Below are 13161 nucleotides of genomic sequence, written 5' to 3' on the forward strand. Positions count from 1 at the left end.
AGTCATCCTACAATAATCCCTAATTTGGATATCATAGTCATCTATCACGTTGATCCAGTGATCTTTTACTACATCTTCATGAACAATTTGTTTCCTTGCCAAAAGTTGAACTCTGCCAATATTATCAAAAAACAGATGAGGAGAGTTATAATCTTTCTAGGGATATTGATCTCATTCTACGTCAAAGGTCATGATATCCTGTTTCGGCTCAATTTCAAATGGACCTATAGTGATGGGCCATACCCAAGTCTTCTTATGATCTTTCCTCACTCTATCATATGCAGATGTGAGTTGTCTCGCAATCCCCAGTCTCCAATAAAATAAGCCTATCTGATGGATATCTCGAGAGTTTCTTCAAATTCACCGTTGTGCTCACTACCCTTAGGTAGGTGAATGTCTTGAACTGGATGTAATAGGCACCCATCTCCACAATCCTTGTTGCTGCCTCTATTGACATCCTCTTGGCATAATCAGCGTCAATGAATCGGATGATTGCAAAAATGAAAGCATCATTGACTATTTTGTATTCTTTGCTCTGATCCGAGAGCTTCTTCTTTACCAATTGGGGATATATTGCATAAGGCCAAGCATTAGCATCTTGCATGCTTCCCTTCTTATACAATCCTGGATAGTCAGTTGTCCTTGCCGCCATTAAATACACCAAGTATGCTGTCATGTAAAACCTGGTGTCAACTTTCAACTGCTCATCTAAGTTCACTTTGTATTGTGGCCCAATCAATTGGCATTTTAGTTGTTCTGATGGTCTCGATGAAATGTACCATCCAAATATTCAGGTGCCCAGCTGTCAGTAAACTTATAACCCTGCTCAAAAGCACAATGGAGTATTTGATATCATTCTTCATGTATCCTCTAGTCATATCTGCCTTGCTTGGTCTTCGTCCCACCGGTGTCCTCTCAATCAAGAATGACGATTGTATGATCTCTTTAGCTTCATTTCAATGTTCCCTATACCATCTTTCTACTTGATGATAAGTAATTTTCACATATTGATCTACTCTCGGAAGATGGAAGACTTTCTCAATTTTCCTCGGTCTTAAATCCAGGACTATCTCCCCTATTATACTCTTCACAACTCTTTCTTCTAACACATAATTCTTTGCCAAGGCCATGACGAGCTTTGAAGATTGCACGGATGTGGGATGTGAGGCCGCATTAATCAAGCATGATCTTAAAAGTGCTAAGACCATTGGGGACCTCTCTTTAGGCTTGTTGCAAAGTACTAGAAATGTATTCCAGTCCATATGTCCCAATTATGTATCTCTGATCTCTGAATGTGCATGCGTGATTTCTTAGGTGCCCCTTGAAACTTAAAAACAACTAGTTTTGGAGCCATCTTCTTTGCAAGTGAGGATGACGAGGAAGTCATTTTATCTGCATAAAACATACACACATTAGTCTGGAGGGCTGAAAATTAAACCCTAACAAAACCCTAATTGTTTAAAAAAATAGAACCCTAAACCCTCACAAAACCAGTGAAATCCCCCTTTTAACTTTGTTTATGCAGTTTTGCGCACCTTGCGCACCTTGATAGGTGCACTAGGTGCGCTGAATAACCTTTATAAGGTTATTTAAGTGTGCAGTGCACAGGTGCGCACTCTTGTGGAGTGCGCACATGTGCATGTGGGTTACTATGCACATTGCAATGTGTGATGTGAGGGATGTGAAGGGTTTGCGGGGTTAAGGGTGCACACAACACAAGGGTCGCATGTGCGCACCTTGATGGGGTGCACACTTACTTGCGTTCAGATTAAATGGTTAGTAATGATGTACATATGCGCACCTTGACAAGGTGCGCATGTGCGCACCATTACGTAGGTTTGTTCAATTTAGGTTTTGTGAAAGGTGTGCATCTGCGCACCTTGGATAGGAGTGTTAGTGTTTTTGGTTTTTTATATTTTTAAATAGATGCAAATAAAGGCGTGCACCTTTATAATGCCTTGACCAAGTGTTGTGTGCAGGAGAGGAGTATAACGCACCTCTAATGGTGCAGAGGTGGAAAATGAATAAGGGGAGTGGGGTGGTCCCAAGTATTTATAGACCCAAGACCATGTGCACCTACGCAGGTGCACATCTCCAAAGGGTGCGCATGCGCACTTTCATGTCAGGTGCACTTGCACACCCATGATAGGTGTACACGTGCGCTAGGTGCACTAGTGCACACCTTAACCTCTTAATCATCCTTATAGTCCAAATTACTTAAATTTGACAACTGGGTTTTTCAAGAAGGGTACCAGGCAAGATATAGACTCTACCAAAAAGACTCGGACCTTGGACTAGGGGTTTGAAAAAGCAGAAATAAAAGAGAGAAAAAAGTTCTATATATATATATATAAACACTAGGTGGTCCCCCCCACTTCTAAGAGAAATGGGGTGTGCATTGTGAAACCACAACAAGTGGTCATTGGTAATCCAAAGTTTTGGTTGTCATTTCACTACTATAATTTGTACATGGTAAATTTAGAAAAAGTATGTGTTGTATATACAAAAAAATCATGATTACCACTTGTAAAAGCTACATATTTTGTAAAAAGTTACTATGGTATAAAATTTCATAGCTCTATATAGATGCTTCCCAATAATGCACCTTCATTATGAGTTGGGTTCTCAGAGAACTTTAATGATTCTTGAATTTTATTATTCAATTTAAAAAAAAAAAAATCAAAATTTTGATGTACCACCTTGAAAATTTTCTATTGCAATGAATATCAATTACAAGGAATGTATTTAAATGATTTTCTTGTCTTATTTATATATTTTTTTAAAAGAGGCATTTCTAAGAATTTTGATACAACCCTAGAGGGCCCCAATTTTAGTATTTTAGGATCTTCATTCACTAACATTGCTTGAAACTCTCTCTTTTTTTCTTTTATATTTTGTAGTTGATTCAAATTTATGATTCTAGATTCATTAAAAATGCTTTTAATGCCTCAAAGAAAGGTAGAGTCTAGTGATGAGAGTTAGGATTCTAAGCTTGAATTTGAAGGCTAATGTAATGGTGACCTATTGAATCACACATATGGAATTTAACAAATATGAAATAAGGATGAAAGTATCCAAACTCACAGCTTTAGAGTAGAGTAAATTGTAGGCAATCCCACCAGCTTACATTTGTGAAGAATAAATTGTAGCAAGTCCCACCAACTTACGTCTATGAAGAATAAATTGTAGAAAGTCCCACCAGCTTACGATTGTGAATTGAATAATATGAAATGAGTTTGCGACATCAAAATAAGTGAGACATGATTAGATTGTGTTCTGTTGATATTGGAGGGCACACAATATATTACTTAAACTAGTCTAGACTCCTAACTATGGTCTCCCCATGTTGCAACATATCTAGAAACTATGTATCTAGGGATTTGTCTTTGAAATCCAATACAAAGATTTGAGACATTAATGTAAACAGTCATATCATCATCAAATCATTGAGAGATATTGCATACTCATAAATAAATTTATTAAACTATAACTACACTAATTTACACATTAAGGCAAGACTCTAGCTCTACAAAGCTCTTGTTTTTTGTTGTTTTCATGTTTGTTTGAGTATGTACAATTCAACAATCCCTTTACTAGTCTATTGTTGTTCCAAAGCCTTGTGTAGCTCTACATGATTTGATCCTTACCATCTTAAGATGATGGTAATCTTTTGAATTGTCAATAGCTTTTTCTATTGTATTGAAAGTTGTGCAAAATTGACTTCTTTTGAGAACTTCAATACAGAGCTTGAAGTAACTTACTTGGGCACCTTGGTCCATCCAGATCCACATCAAGGAAGCCTAGGAATACTTTTTTTTTACCAATGGTGATCCCAAAAGTTGTACTTCTTTCCTAAGTTTTGTTGGTGTGGTACATCACCAATAGTTAGTTTTAGGTTATATTAATAAATACATTATGAGTTACATGATTAACTAGGAAGCTGCATTCCCAAAGATAGGTTTTCATAAAGGAAATAACGAATTTAAATTGTCAACATACCATGTAAAATCATTAAGTTATATATGCATGAAATCAATCAAGTTTTCTATTCTTTAAATTGTCAACATACCATGTAAAATCATTAAGTTATACATGCATGAAACCAATCAAATTTTCTACTCTGCAATCATGGTTTAGTATTTCTATTTCCGCTCTCATTTAGTATGAGAACAATGTTTTATCTTGTACTGTCATGAATCAGTTATTATTCCAGTTTGGAGAGCATAGTTCGCTTTATTTTAAAAAAAAACAGAAAGGTCAAGTTGGGTGATGGTTAGATGACCACTATGAGCTTGTAATATTGTCTTGTTTACCCTTGCTATCACTACATAAAATGGTCAAGCGTGTATTGTTTATTGCTGCTAAAATACTGACACCAATTTCCTGTTATTTTCTTGAATAGAATTCGTAATGCTTATCAAATGTCTTAAGTTTTCTTAGTTCAATCTCCCTTAAAAGGAACTTTTTTTATTGCTAAGCAACTACTTTCCATCTGCCAAGCGTAGGCACCTAACAAACGCAAAGGTTTTGATCTCCATGCATTTTTTGGATGATCTCGTACAAACATAGACAAGGCATGTGAGGCAATTGATCGAGACTTCAAAACTTTCGCATTCAATATATCCCTTGTGGAAAAAAACTAGAAAACAGCCCTTTTTAAAATTTAAAAATAAAAATTAGTAGTAATCCAACATTGTGAAATGGAACAAAAGAGCTATCATATACGTAAGATGCAGGTCTGTTTTGGGGTTATTAGATTATGCATTGGACTGAGAAGATATTAAAACGGTATCCCTTCAATTTTTTAAGATATAAGGTTAAATGGTGGGGTCCATGAATGGTTACAATCAATATTTTCATGGTTACATATATATCAAGTATTTCTTGTAGCCTTGTACATTATGAGGCATCAATGCATTACAAGATCAGGATCTCTGATCAAGAAAGAGTCTGGCGTTTTGTTGTGCATGCACTTGGTGTTTTCAAGTTTGGTTGACGATTTGTTAAACACTTGAGGAGATATTAGACATTTAATTGACAATTTGTGCGACGGAGAAGGGAATACTATCACAACATATCAAGTCACTCAACACACTCAAAGAAATGTACGCTTTAAGAAGAAAGATGTTTAATGTAACACTAGAGGAAGCATTTAACACACTCGAATGAGAAATGGAATTCTAGGGAATATGTCTCACTGTGCATGGAGAGAGAACCCTTTTTGTTCTCTAATGGTATACAAATAATTTCAAGTTCTACACTCAAGATCCAATCAGTTCAATGTTACCTGGGTGAACTAGGAGACTTGGTGAAGGTGCGTCATCAAAGTCTCTAGAAGAGTTGGGTTCAAAACTCTTGCATTATTCCACTCTTGCTTGAAAAAATGTACAAGAAGGAACAATGTTGATATATTATGTTTAACAACTAACATGATTAGTTGGGAATTTGATTCCCCTGGATAGTTTTCACAAGGGAAAAAAGGTCTTCAATCTGCTGCATTGTAAAATCATTAAATCATATAAATACAAGACAATCAAGTTTTCCTATTCTGCAATCTGGTTTAGTTTTTTCTGGTCAGCTCTCAGTTATCGCCATGTTAGATTGCTGAGGAAATTCAATTGAATAAAAATAATACCAACACCGATGTTTCTCTCCCAAGGTAACTACAGAAATTGGTTATTTATACTTTTTAACTAACTCTGCAGCTGATGTCTAAGACAGCAGTGTGGTAATTTCAACCATGGTTGAAAACAACGATGTATTTAAATGCCTTCAAAAATAAAAAATTAATCAAATTGTTACATCTCACAGGGGGGAATTTGGCTTCCAATCTCCTACCAGGTGACCAATAGGTTTGGCTCATCTCCTACAAGGCGACCAAAAGGTTCACACACCCACCCCATTATATTGCTTGAACACAAAGTACTCTCAATTAGTTTTATTTCTCCTTACAATCTTAGAGGGCCCACAACTCCAAGGAATACATTTTCTCAAAGCCAAAGTCTCCAGATCTCTGATTAAAGAAGTTTGTCATGTCCCAATCAATTCTACATTAGTGAATGCAAGATTTGCACGGTGGGTTGCCAGACCATTGTTTTACTAAAGAGAAAACATCAAAGAGGCCAGACAAGCAAAGCACCACAAAATGTAGTAGAATCTCTGTATTATCATAAACACAAGTATTCCAAATATAGTATTCCAGTGTAGCTCTATGCCAGAAGAAAATGTGAAGGCTCCTCTTGAAAATTAATGCTTAATATTAGGATCCTGTTAGAACTAAACATTACTAAAAGTATAAATAACATTTACCTGCTTCTGTAATTCAACAAGACATGGAAAAAATTGATTAGCATTTCTAATTTTGGTACACTATCTTGTACAAATAACTGCATCATGAACTTAGTTCTCATGAAATGATATCCAGAGCATCGGCCAGGACTAGTGTGGTGTAATGATAACTGAGTGACCACTCTAATTACCAAATATTTGGTTAGGTAAATACATCCATTTCCTTGTTGCTTTATCTTAGACAAAAATAACAATCAGAGATGGTATTCAATCCTTATTAAAATTGCCAAAAAAAATCCCTTCTAGGTGTGAAATTTAAAATGATTTAAAAACTGCAACATTTTTCCCACTAAACCTAAACACTTGTTTTCGGACGGTAATTGGTAGTCTCTATCAAAAATTGAACACTTATTGAACTGCTGACAACAGAAATAATTACTCTAGCCCAGATTGAGAAGGCCGGGAACCATAGCCGCTTCCACCACCATAGCCACCACCTCCACGACCAAAACCTGATCTTCCACTACTGTCACCTCCACTCTAGTACAAAATAACAAAGATGAACTTTTAGAAACTAACTCTTAATAAACAAAATACCTTAAGAAATCCATTGAAAGCAAAAGCTATCTTACCCTAAAAGAGGGCTGAAATGCTGCTGGTGCACCAGCCTTGTCGCCAATATCTCCAGATCCCCCAGATTCACGTGGGGGACCTCCACGATACCCTTCACGATCCCCAAATCGAGGCCTGTCTCCTTCAAAACGGGGTCCTCTGTAGCAAAAACAAGTATTAATAGAACATAATAACTAAATATCATGAAAACAACTTGCTGAAACCAGAAGCAAGCGGGGATGCACATACCTGGGAGGACGATCACCACCAGGTGGACCACCCATAGGTCTTCCCAAAGGTTTTGCAGACTTCTTTAAAGTTGCAGGAACAACTTCTGAGGGCAAATTTAGATATGTGCGTAGATACTCAATTCCATCATTTGTCAAATACCAGTAATAGTACATCCATGCAAAGGATTCCCTCACATACTCCTTTGACTTGAAGCTCTGCATCAACTTGATGACTTGCAAATTCGGTACATCAATTTCTGGGTGCTTGGGAAGATTATAATCCTTCTTTGCATACAGCACACCCTCTGAATAAAAAAAAATACCAGTAAGAAGATGTCTTGATGCTTTATCTTGTACAGCTAATAATACCAACAAATGCAAGGTTCCATGGGCAGCATTTTAGGATCTATTTTCATGGGGCAGGAGGTCTCATGAACAGAAAAAAGTATGATACAAGACTATTTGAAAAAAAAATCTGAAAAACAGCAGCCCCTATTTTTTAGAACTGCATATTTCAGCCGATGAAATTGGGATGGGGCTAGATATTGTTCCAAGGACTTGGGAATGTTTCTGCCACTTGTCAGTTTGTTGATATTTCAAATTTCGGAACTTTAACTTTAAGCTGAACAGTACAACTAAATTCATAGGACCAACAGCTTTAAAATATTTCTGAAAAATCTTAACACTCATTGAAATTTTTTCAGAAGTCCCCTTCCATGATACCATACCCTAAATAAAAAATTAATCTAGGCAGAAAACTCTAAGCACTTGCCCGTGATCGTGTAAATCAACCATGTTCAAAAGAAAAGCAATACAAACCTTGCAATAGGTACTTGTAAATCTCCTTGCGGTTCTTTTTTGGTATCAACTGCAATAGCATTTTAAGAGATGACTTGTCTATTAGATTAAAAAAAATGCACTCTACCTCCAAAAACGCTCAAAAGTATCAAAAAAAATCAAAGAACGACGTCGCAAATTCTAAAATTCAAAGGTAATTAGTTGGGCATACCATTGTAGCCTACAGAAGTCACTCTTGCCAAGATGTTTACTCAACCAATTAGCCTCCTGAAATACAACAGGAAAATTTTCAGTTCATTAAAAACAACAGTCAAAGTTGCAAGGTACAATTGTGAAGATTTTCAGGCACACCGCACCAATGGTTTGCATAATAGAAGTTCTTTTTAATCACAATTTAAACTGCAAGATCATTCTCATCTAGCAGACAATTTAATTCCCCACAACCTTTGCAATAGTGGTTCTCACTAAGTGTATTAAATTCAAGCTTTTTGACAGGTATTTAATAATTTGTCAAGATAAGCATCAAAATAAGAAAGAATGAGACAAATTAATGTCTTAAGATGAATGCACTATTTATAATCTCATACAAAAACTCATTTCATCTTTAATCACAGGTACATCCACGATGTCCTTAAATTTGAAACCAACTTTGCAGGAACTGAGCGCATTAACTTCATTTGATAAAAAAATTTATTAATAATAAATTACAATCAATAAGTAAATACAAGATTAAAGAGCATTCTAATCACTTGTGCCCACTTTATTCATGTAAATTTCAGTTCTTATTTGGCACAAACCTTTGCCTCAACAAGTAGCCCAGTGAAGCCTGATTTGACTAGAAAAGAAAACTCACCTACAGCTGAATAACTCAGCATTCTCTGTAGACACGACCATATGAGGTTCTCTGGGCCAAAACAAGAACTGAAATGTCGCAGGAATGGCAACCCAAACAAGAACTGAAATGTCACAGGAATGGCAACAAAAAACATAATCCCCTGCAATCTCTTCAGGCACCACCTGTAGCCATCACCGTCCCCAGGGCAGTCCTTCACTGCAACAGACATCCCTGCAAGAGTCATCCAGGAGCAACTTGCCATCCATCAGATACTCGGGGAACGCCTGAACATTTCTCAACAATCACAGAGATGACAGGTCTTCCCCATGTCATTTTAAAATAAACACCCCTTTAAATGCTGTTGAAAAAATGAATAAATGTTTTCAAGTTTCAGAAGTCTCATTACTGTTTTCTCTTAAGCTTCATTCATTTTTTTATCGATAAATGTTTAACTTAATATCAGTTGAAATTTTCAATTTTTTTACCTTGAATTAAGACATGCAAATCAGTTGCTTCATATTTGACTTTTCTACAAATGCTTGCGTGTTGTCTGCAATTTTGATAAATTATAAATTCCAGCTTTTACCATTTACACTCGGTACATTTGATAATGCTTTATTGTATTTGTTCCTTCTTATAAAAGATGAGCTTAAAATGGGCAAGGAAAAGATTTTAGATTTTCCTTAAGGACTTATGAGTCAAAATATTATAGTTCTAGTAATTATGAATACACACTGGCATTTGCATCACAGCTCTTAATTTGGGCCTTGTTACAGCCATGTATTGACCGCACTGGAATTTTCTGCACCCAAAACCCTCTCCGGTTTAAAAAGAAAAGAAAATAAAGTAGTTTTGGGCTGTGCCATGATGAAAAGAAGCATCCTTGCTTCTGCATTTCCAAGATCGAATCCTAGGTGATCAAATTCCATTTATACCATTGTTATGCCATGTCAATCTCGATTCTCCATATTTTAATATTGAGTTAAAAGTAAAACCATTTTGATTTATTGGTATTCGGAGTCTTGCTCCAACTGATTGTCAACTTGCTTATGAAATCATATCAGATTAATCACAATTTTCTTTTCCTATTTTTAACATTAATTTTTCAAATATTATATGTTACTCTAGCTGTCATCTCCTCGTAAGGGAAAAACCTGGCTGTACCAGTGTTTCCCCTCCTATTCTGGGATTCCACGGAACACATCAAATAAGTATGCATGTCTTAGTGCGATGATTTGATGCCACCATATAATTAATATCAAACATACTATGTTGTCAGATCCGTTCCCACAACCTTCAAAGTTGGGTTCGATTCAGTGCAGAGCGTGGTCCTTGTCAAATTCAGCCACAGATCCCCAAATTCATCCCAGTGTCTGTCAGACTTCGGCGAACTTGGAGAGAATTTGTTGCCCAGCTGCAGAACCAGGGCCAGCTAACTTTGGGCCTGAAACAAAACTTTCTAGCTTTTTTACAGTATTTTTTCCCTAATTTGTCTATCCGCCCCTCAGCCCTAAAAGACACCACTAAATAGGCCAAAAGCTTGTCTTATATGTCATTTGTGCAATTGTTTCACATGTCATTTATCAATTGAACTAACTCGTTAATATTTAGCATAGTGGTGTACGAACACATATTTACTACTCCATTAATAGATTGAACTCGTTCAAAAAAAATTAACGAATTTCAAACCCAAATCTGAACCAGAATCCCAACCAGAAACTTAGCCAACGACAATAGAACCATAATTTTATTTTTTTTAAATACTCCATTTTAACCAAATTCTAGTTTAGCTACCACGAAGAGATATCCGTCCTTTACAAAAATTCATAAAATGGATATGTATTCTTGGTTTTGGTGTGAAAACCTAACATTATATAGTTGTAAAATCACTGCAATAAGGATATACTGTGGGTGATTTGCCTATCCATACACCCCGCCTAATTTATCATTGACCTCTTCAGCTTTGAATAAAGTTGTGTTAGGCATATTTTAATCCACCGAGCTAAAACCCTAGGGTAACCGGAATGGCCCTTAAAAATAAAATCTCAATAAGCCTAAAAGCATAGAACAATTGAAAGCATAGGTTCACGGAATGCAGTGTTCAAAATTTGAACTAAATAAAATGAATTTTAACGACAGGCATGCGTGCCACCGATAACGATGACCATGGTATCAATCGTCGTAAAATTGAGCTATGATAAGAAGAAAATAAAGGTGCTTTAATTGATCTGCAACAGAAAATATATACATACAAGGAACCCAACAGAACTAAGGAGAGGAAGTTACTTTGACCTGTCCGAGGATTCGGCACCAAGCGTGAGCAGCAGTTAAAGAGAGATTCAGCAAATGCCCCATTGTAGTATAAACCCTAAAATCCCTCCGTCGTCTTTTCTCAAACCCTAGTTTCTCTCGAGCGTTTTGCAAAAAAATATTAAAAAAATTCGACTCAATTTGGGTGTGTGTCTTCTAGCGTTTGGTTGCCGGGATACCACTATAATAGGTATTGGAAATTAGAATACGATTTTTATTCTTTGTTTGGTTAGCAAAATTGGAATGGAGAATACGATTACATATTCCCATTATAGCCCAAAATGAGTTTTTGTCTAATCCCAAAAATACTTGTAATTGGAATGCCCCTTCCTATTCTCAATCTCACTTTTTCAAAATTAATAATTTTGTTGGTTTCGTGGTTGAAACAGAACTCTCGCTCATATTGTTCAAGATAGGTGCAGTGTTTTATTAAAGCGATTTACAGCGGCAACGTTGAAAGGTTTGAAAGGTTGTAGGTGCATCTACTCATATTACCAGCATAGAAAAATCGTGGGTTATGGCTGCCACACATAGGGGCTGCGAGCAAGGTCTCCGCAGAGATCCCTCCACCAACAATGTCTCCTACTCGCATCTCTCCTTTGCACCATGTGTTAAGACTTCATCGTTTACCTGGTCAATAGCATCTTCAACCTTGGAAGAAAATCCCCATTAGCTCATTGTGTAAGCATGAGTCCAAATTTGACAGCCCCATTGTATTTAACAGAACAAAGAGAGAGAGGGCAGACTGAAAGGAATCATAATAATGACTTAGCACTGCAATTTGGAAGGGTGTGTAGCCATCATAACACATGCATCACGAGGGATTGACGGAGAAATTGCCCTTCACTTGGCACGCAACAGTTACTGTGGAAGCAAAGAGAAAGCATAGGAAGTGGCCGCCATAATAAAAAATGACCATGGCACAGGTATAGCCATCGATGTTGGTGCAGTTGATCTAATTCTAATTCAAATTTTGTGCAACCAAACAAAAGATTAACATATTCCCAATCAAATTCCAGGGGAACCAAACGGGCTTGGAATTGCCATTCCCCATTCTCATTCTCATTCCCATTTTCACTTCTAATTTTCAATTCTTATGCCTGCAACCAAACGGGCGCAAGGGTTGATTTGGTTCGTGGAATTTTAAAAATGGGGATTTCTACAAACCTTGGTTTAGCCAAATCAAGGTTTTGCAAATCTTCATTCCAATTTTTGGGATTTTACTTGAATCGTTTGTTTCACTCGGTTGATGCATGTGAAGACACATTTTTATGTGTAAGCTTGGAGTTGAAGGCAAATTTCAAAAAGTAGTCCAATCTATTGTTTTTACACTCCTTAAAAAACATAACCAGGTTTTCATTTTCAATTCCTACTTGCTAGTAGGAAGTTGGAAAACTTGGTCGTGAGACAAAATTTCACTATGTTTGCATTCAATAGCAACATCATTTCTTAGGGGAGATCAACGTAAAACATTTGAAGAATATTTTCAAATTTGATGGCCTTGTCTTTCAGCAATCTATTGATGTCATTGTGGGTGAGGTCTTTATGAAGACAAAGCATAGATATTACTCCACCACTTGCATTCCCTCATATCTATTTTCCTGAGCATTGGAATTTGGGCCAAAGGAAAGGTGGACTGAGTAATGAGAGAAGTTGTGAACTTTCAATGGTGTGTTGGTCTCTCGACTATTTTGGTGATGGTGAAGCCAAGTGTGGGGTTATGTGCTCGTGATGGTGGTTGGTGAATGGTGGTGTATGCTAGTTCCTTAGTGCAACCATGCCTAGTGTAGGGTGTTTTTAGTAATTGTGATGTTTTTCATTGCTCGAGTATGTAGAGGATAGGAAGAAGGTGACCAAACAAGGCAATACCAACTTCATAATTAGGGATTACTAATATGATGGCCCTTTGGGGAAGGCAAATAAATCTAGTTTTTACAACTCTCTTTAAATGTTTTAATGTTTATGGTTTGTATTTATAGCATGGAAGGTTCAAGTAGTAGGGTTTGTGTAGTTGATTTCTAGCACCATTAGCTATGGTTGTAAGTCTATACCCTTGTATATTGGTGTTGTTTTGCTTATTAAATAGGC

At 36.6% G+C, this 13161-nt stretch overlaps 1 protein-coding gene across 5 annotated transcripts; it reads right to left on the reverse strand.

Moving 5' to 3' along the window:
- Positions 1–6333: 6333 nt before the first annotated feature.
- Positions 6334–11238, reverse strand: LOC149553258 (small ribosomal subunit protein eS10z-like). Of its 5 annotated transcripts, none has more exons than XM_089788726.1 (7): positions 11056–11238; positions 8782–8994; positions 8140–8195; positions 7950–7998; positions 7150–7435; positions 6921–7059; positions 6334–6828 (listed from the first exon to the last, which is right to left on the reverse strand). In XM_089788726.1, exons 3-7 carry the CDS (start codon positions 8140–8142, stop codon positions 6724–6726), a joined length of 582 nt encoding a protein of 193 aa, XP_089644852.1. In that variant the 5' UTR covers positions 8143–8195; positions 8782–8994; positions 11056–11238; the 3' UTR covers positions 6334–6723. The 5 variants fall into 5 exon arrangements, with proteins under 5 accessions (XP_089644852.1, XP_089644854.1, XP_089644851.1 ...); XM_089788728.1 differs by having other exon boundaries at positions 11050–11229; XM_089788725.1 differs by lacking the exon at positions 8782–8994 and having other exon boundaries at positions 11050–11232.
- Positions 11239–13161: the final 1923 nt, after the last annotated feature.

Source organism: Cupressus sempervirens, chromosome 6 (genome assembly GCF_028749045.1).
Source record: "Cupressus sempervirens isolate cs-2001-9-10 chromosome 6, ASM2874904v1, whole genome shotgun sequence".
Classification (NCBI taxonomy): domain Eukaryota; kingdom Viridiplantae; phylum Streptophyta; class Pinopsida; order Cupressales; family Cupressaceae; genus Cupressus; species Cupressus sempervirens.

What these genes read in the sequence shown, in the direction of transcription:
- LOC149553258 (XM_089788726.1), bottom strand. An exon ending in TTACAAGTACCTATTGCAAG is followed by an intron (nt 7,436 to 7,949) that starts GTTTGTATTGCT and finishes TTTTTTATTCAG; the next exon opens with AGGGTGTGCTGTATGCAAAG. An exon ending in GGTGGTGATCGTCCTCCCAG is followed by an intron (nt 7,060 to 7,149) that starts GTATGTGCATCC and finishes TTTTTGCTACAG; the next exon opens with AGGACCCCGTTTTGAAGGAG.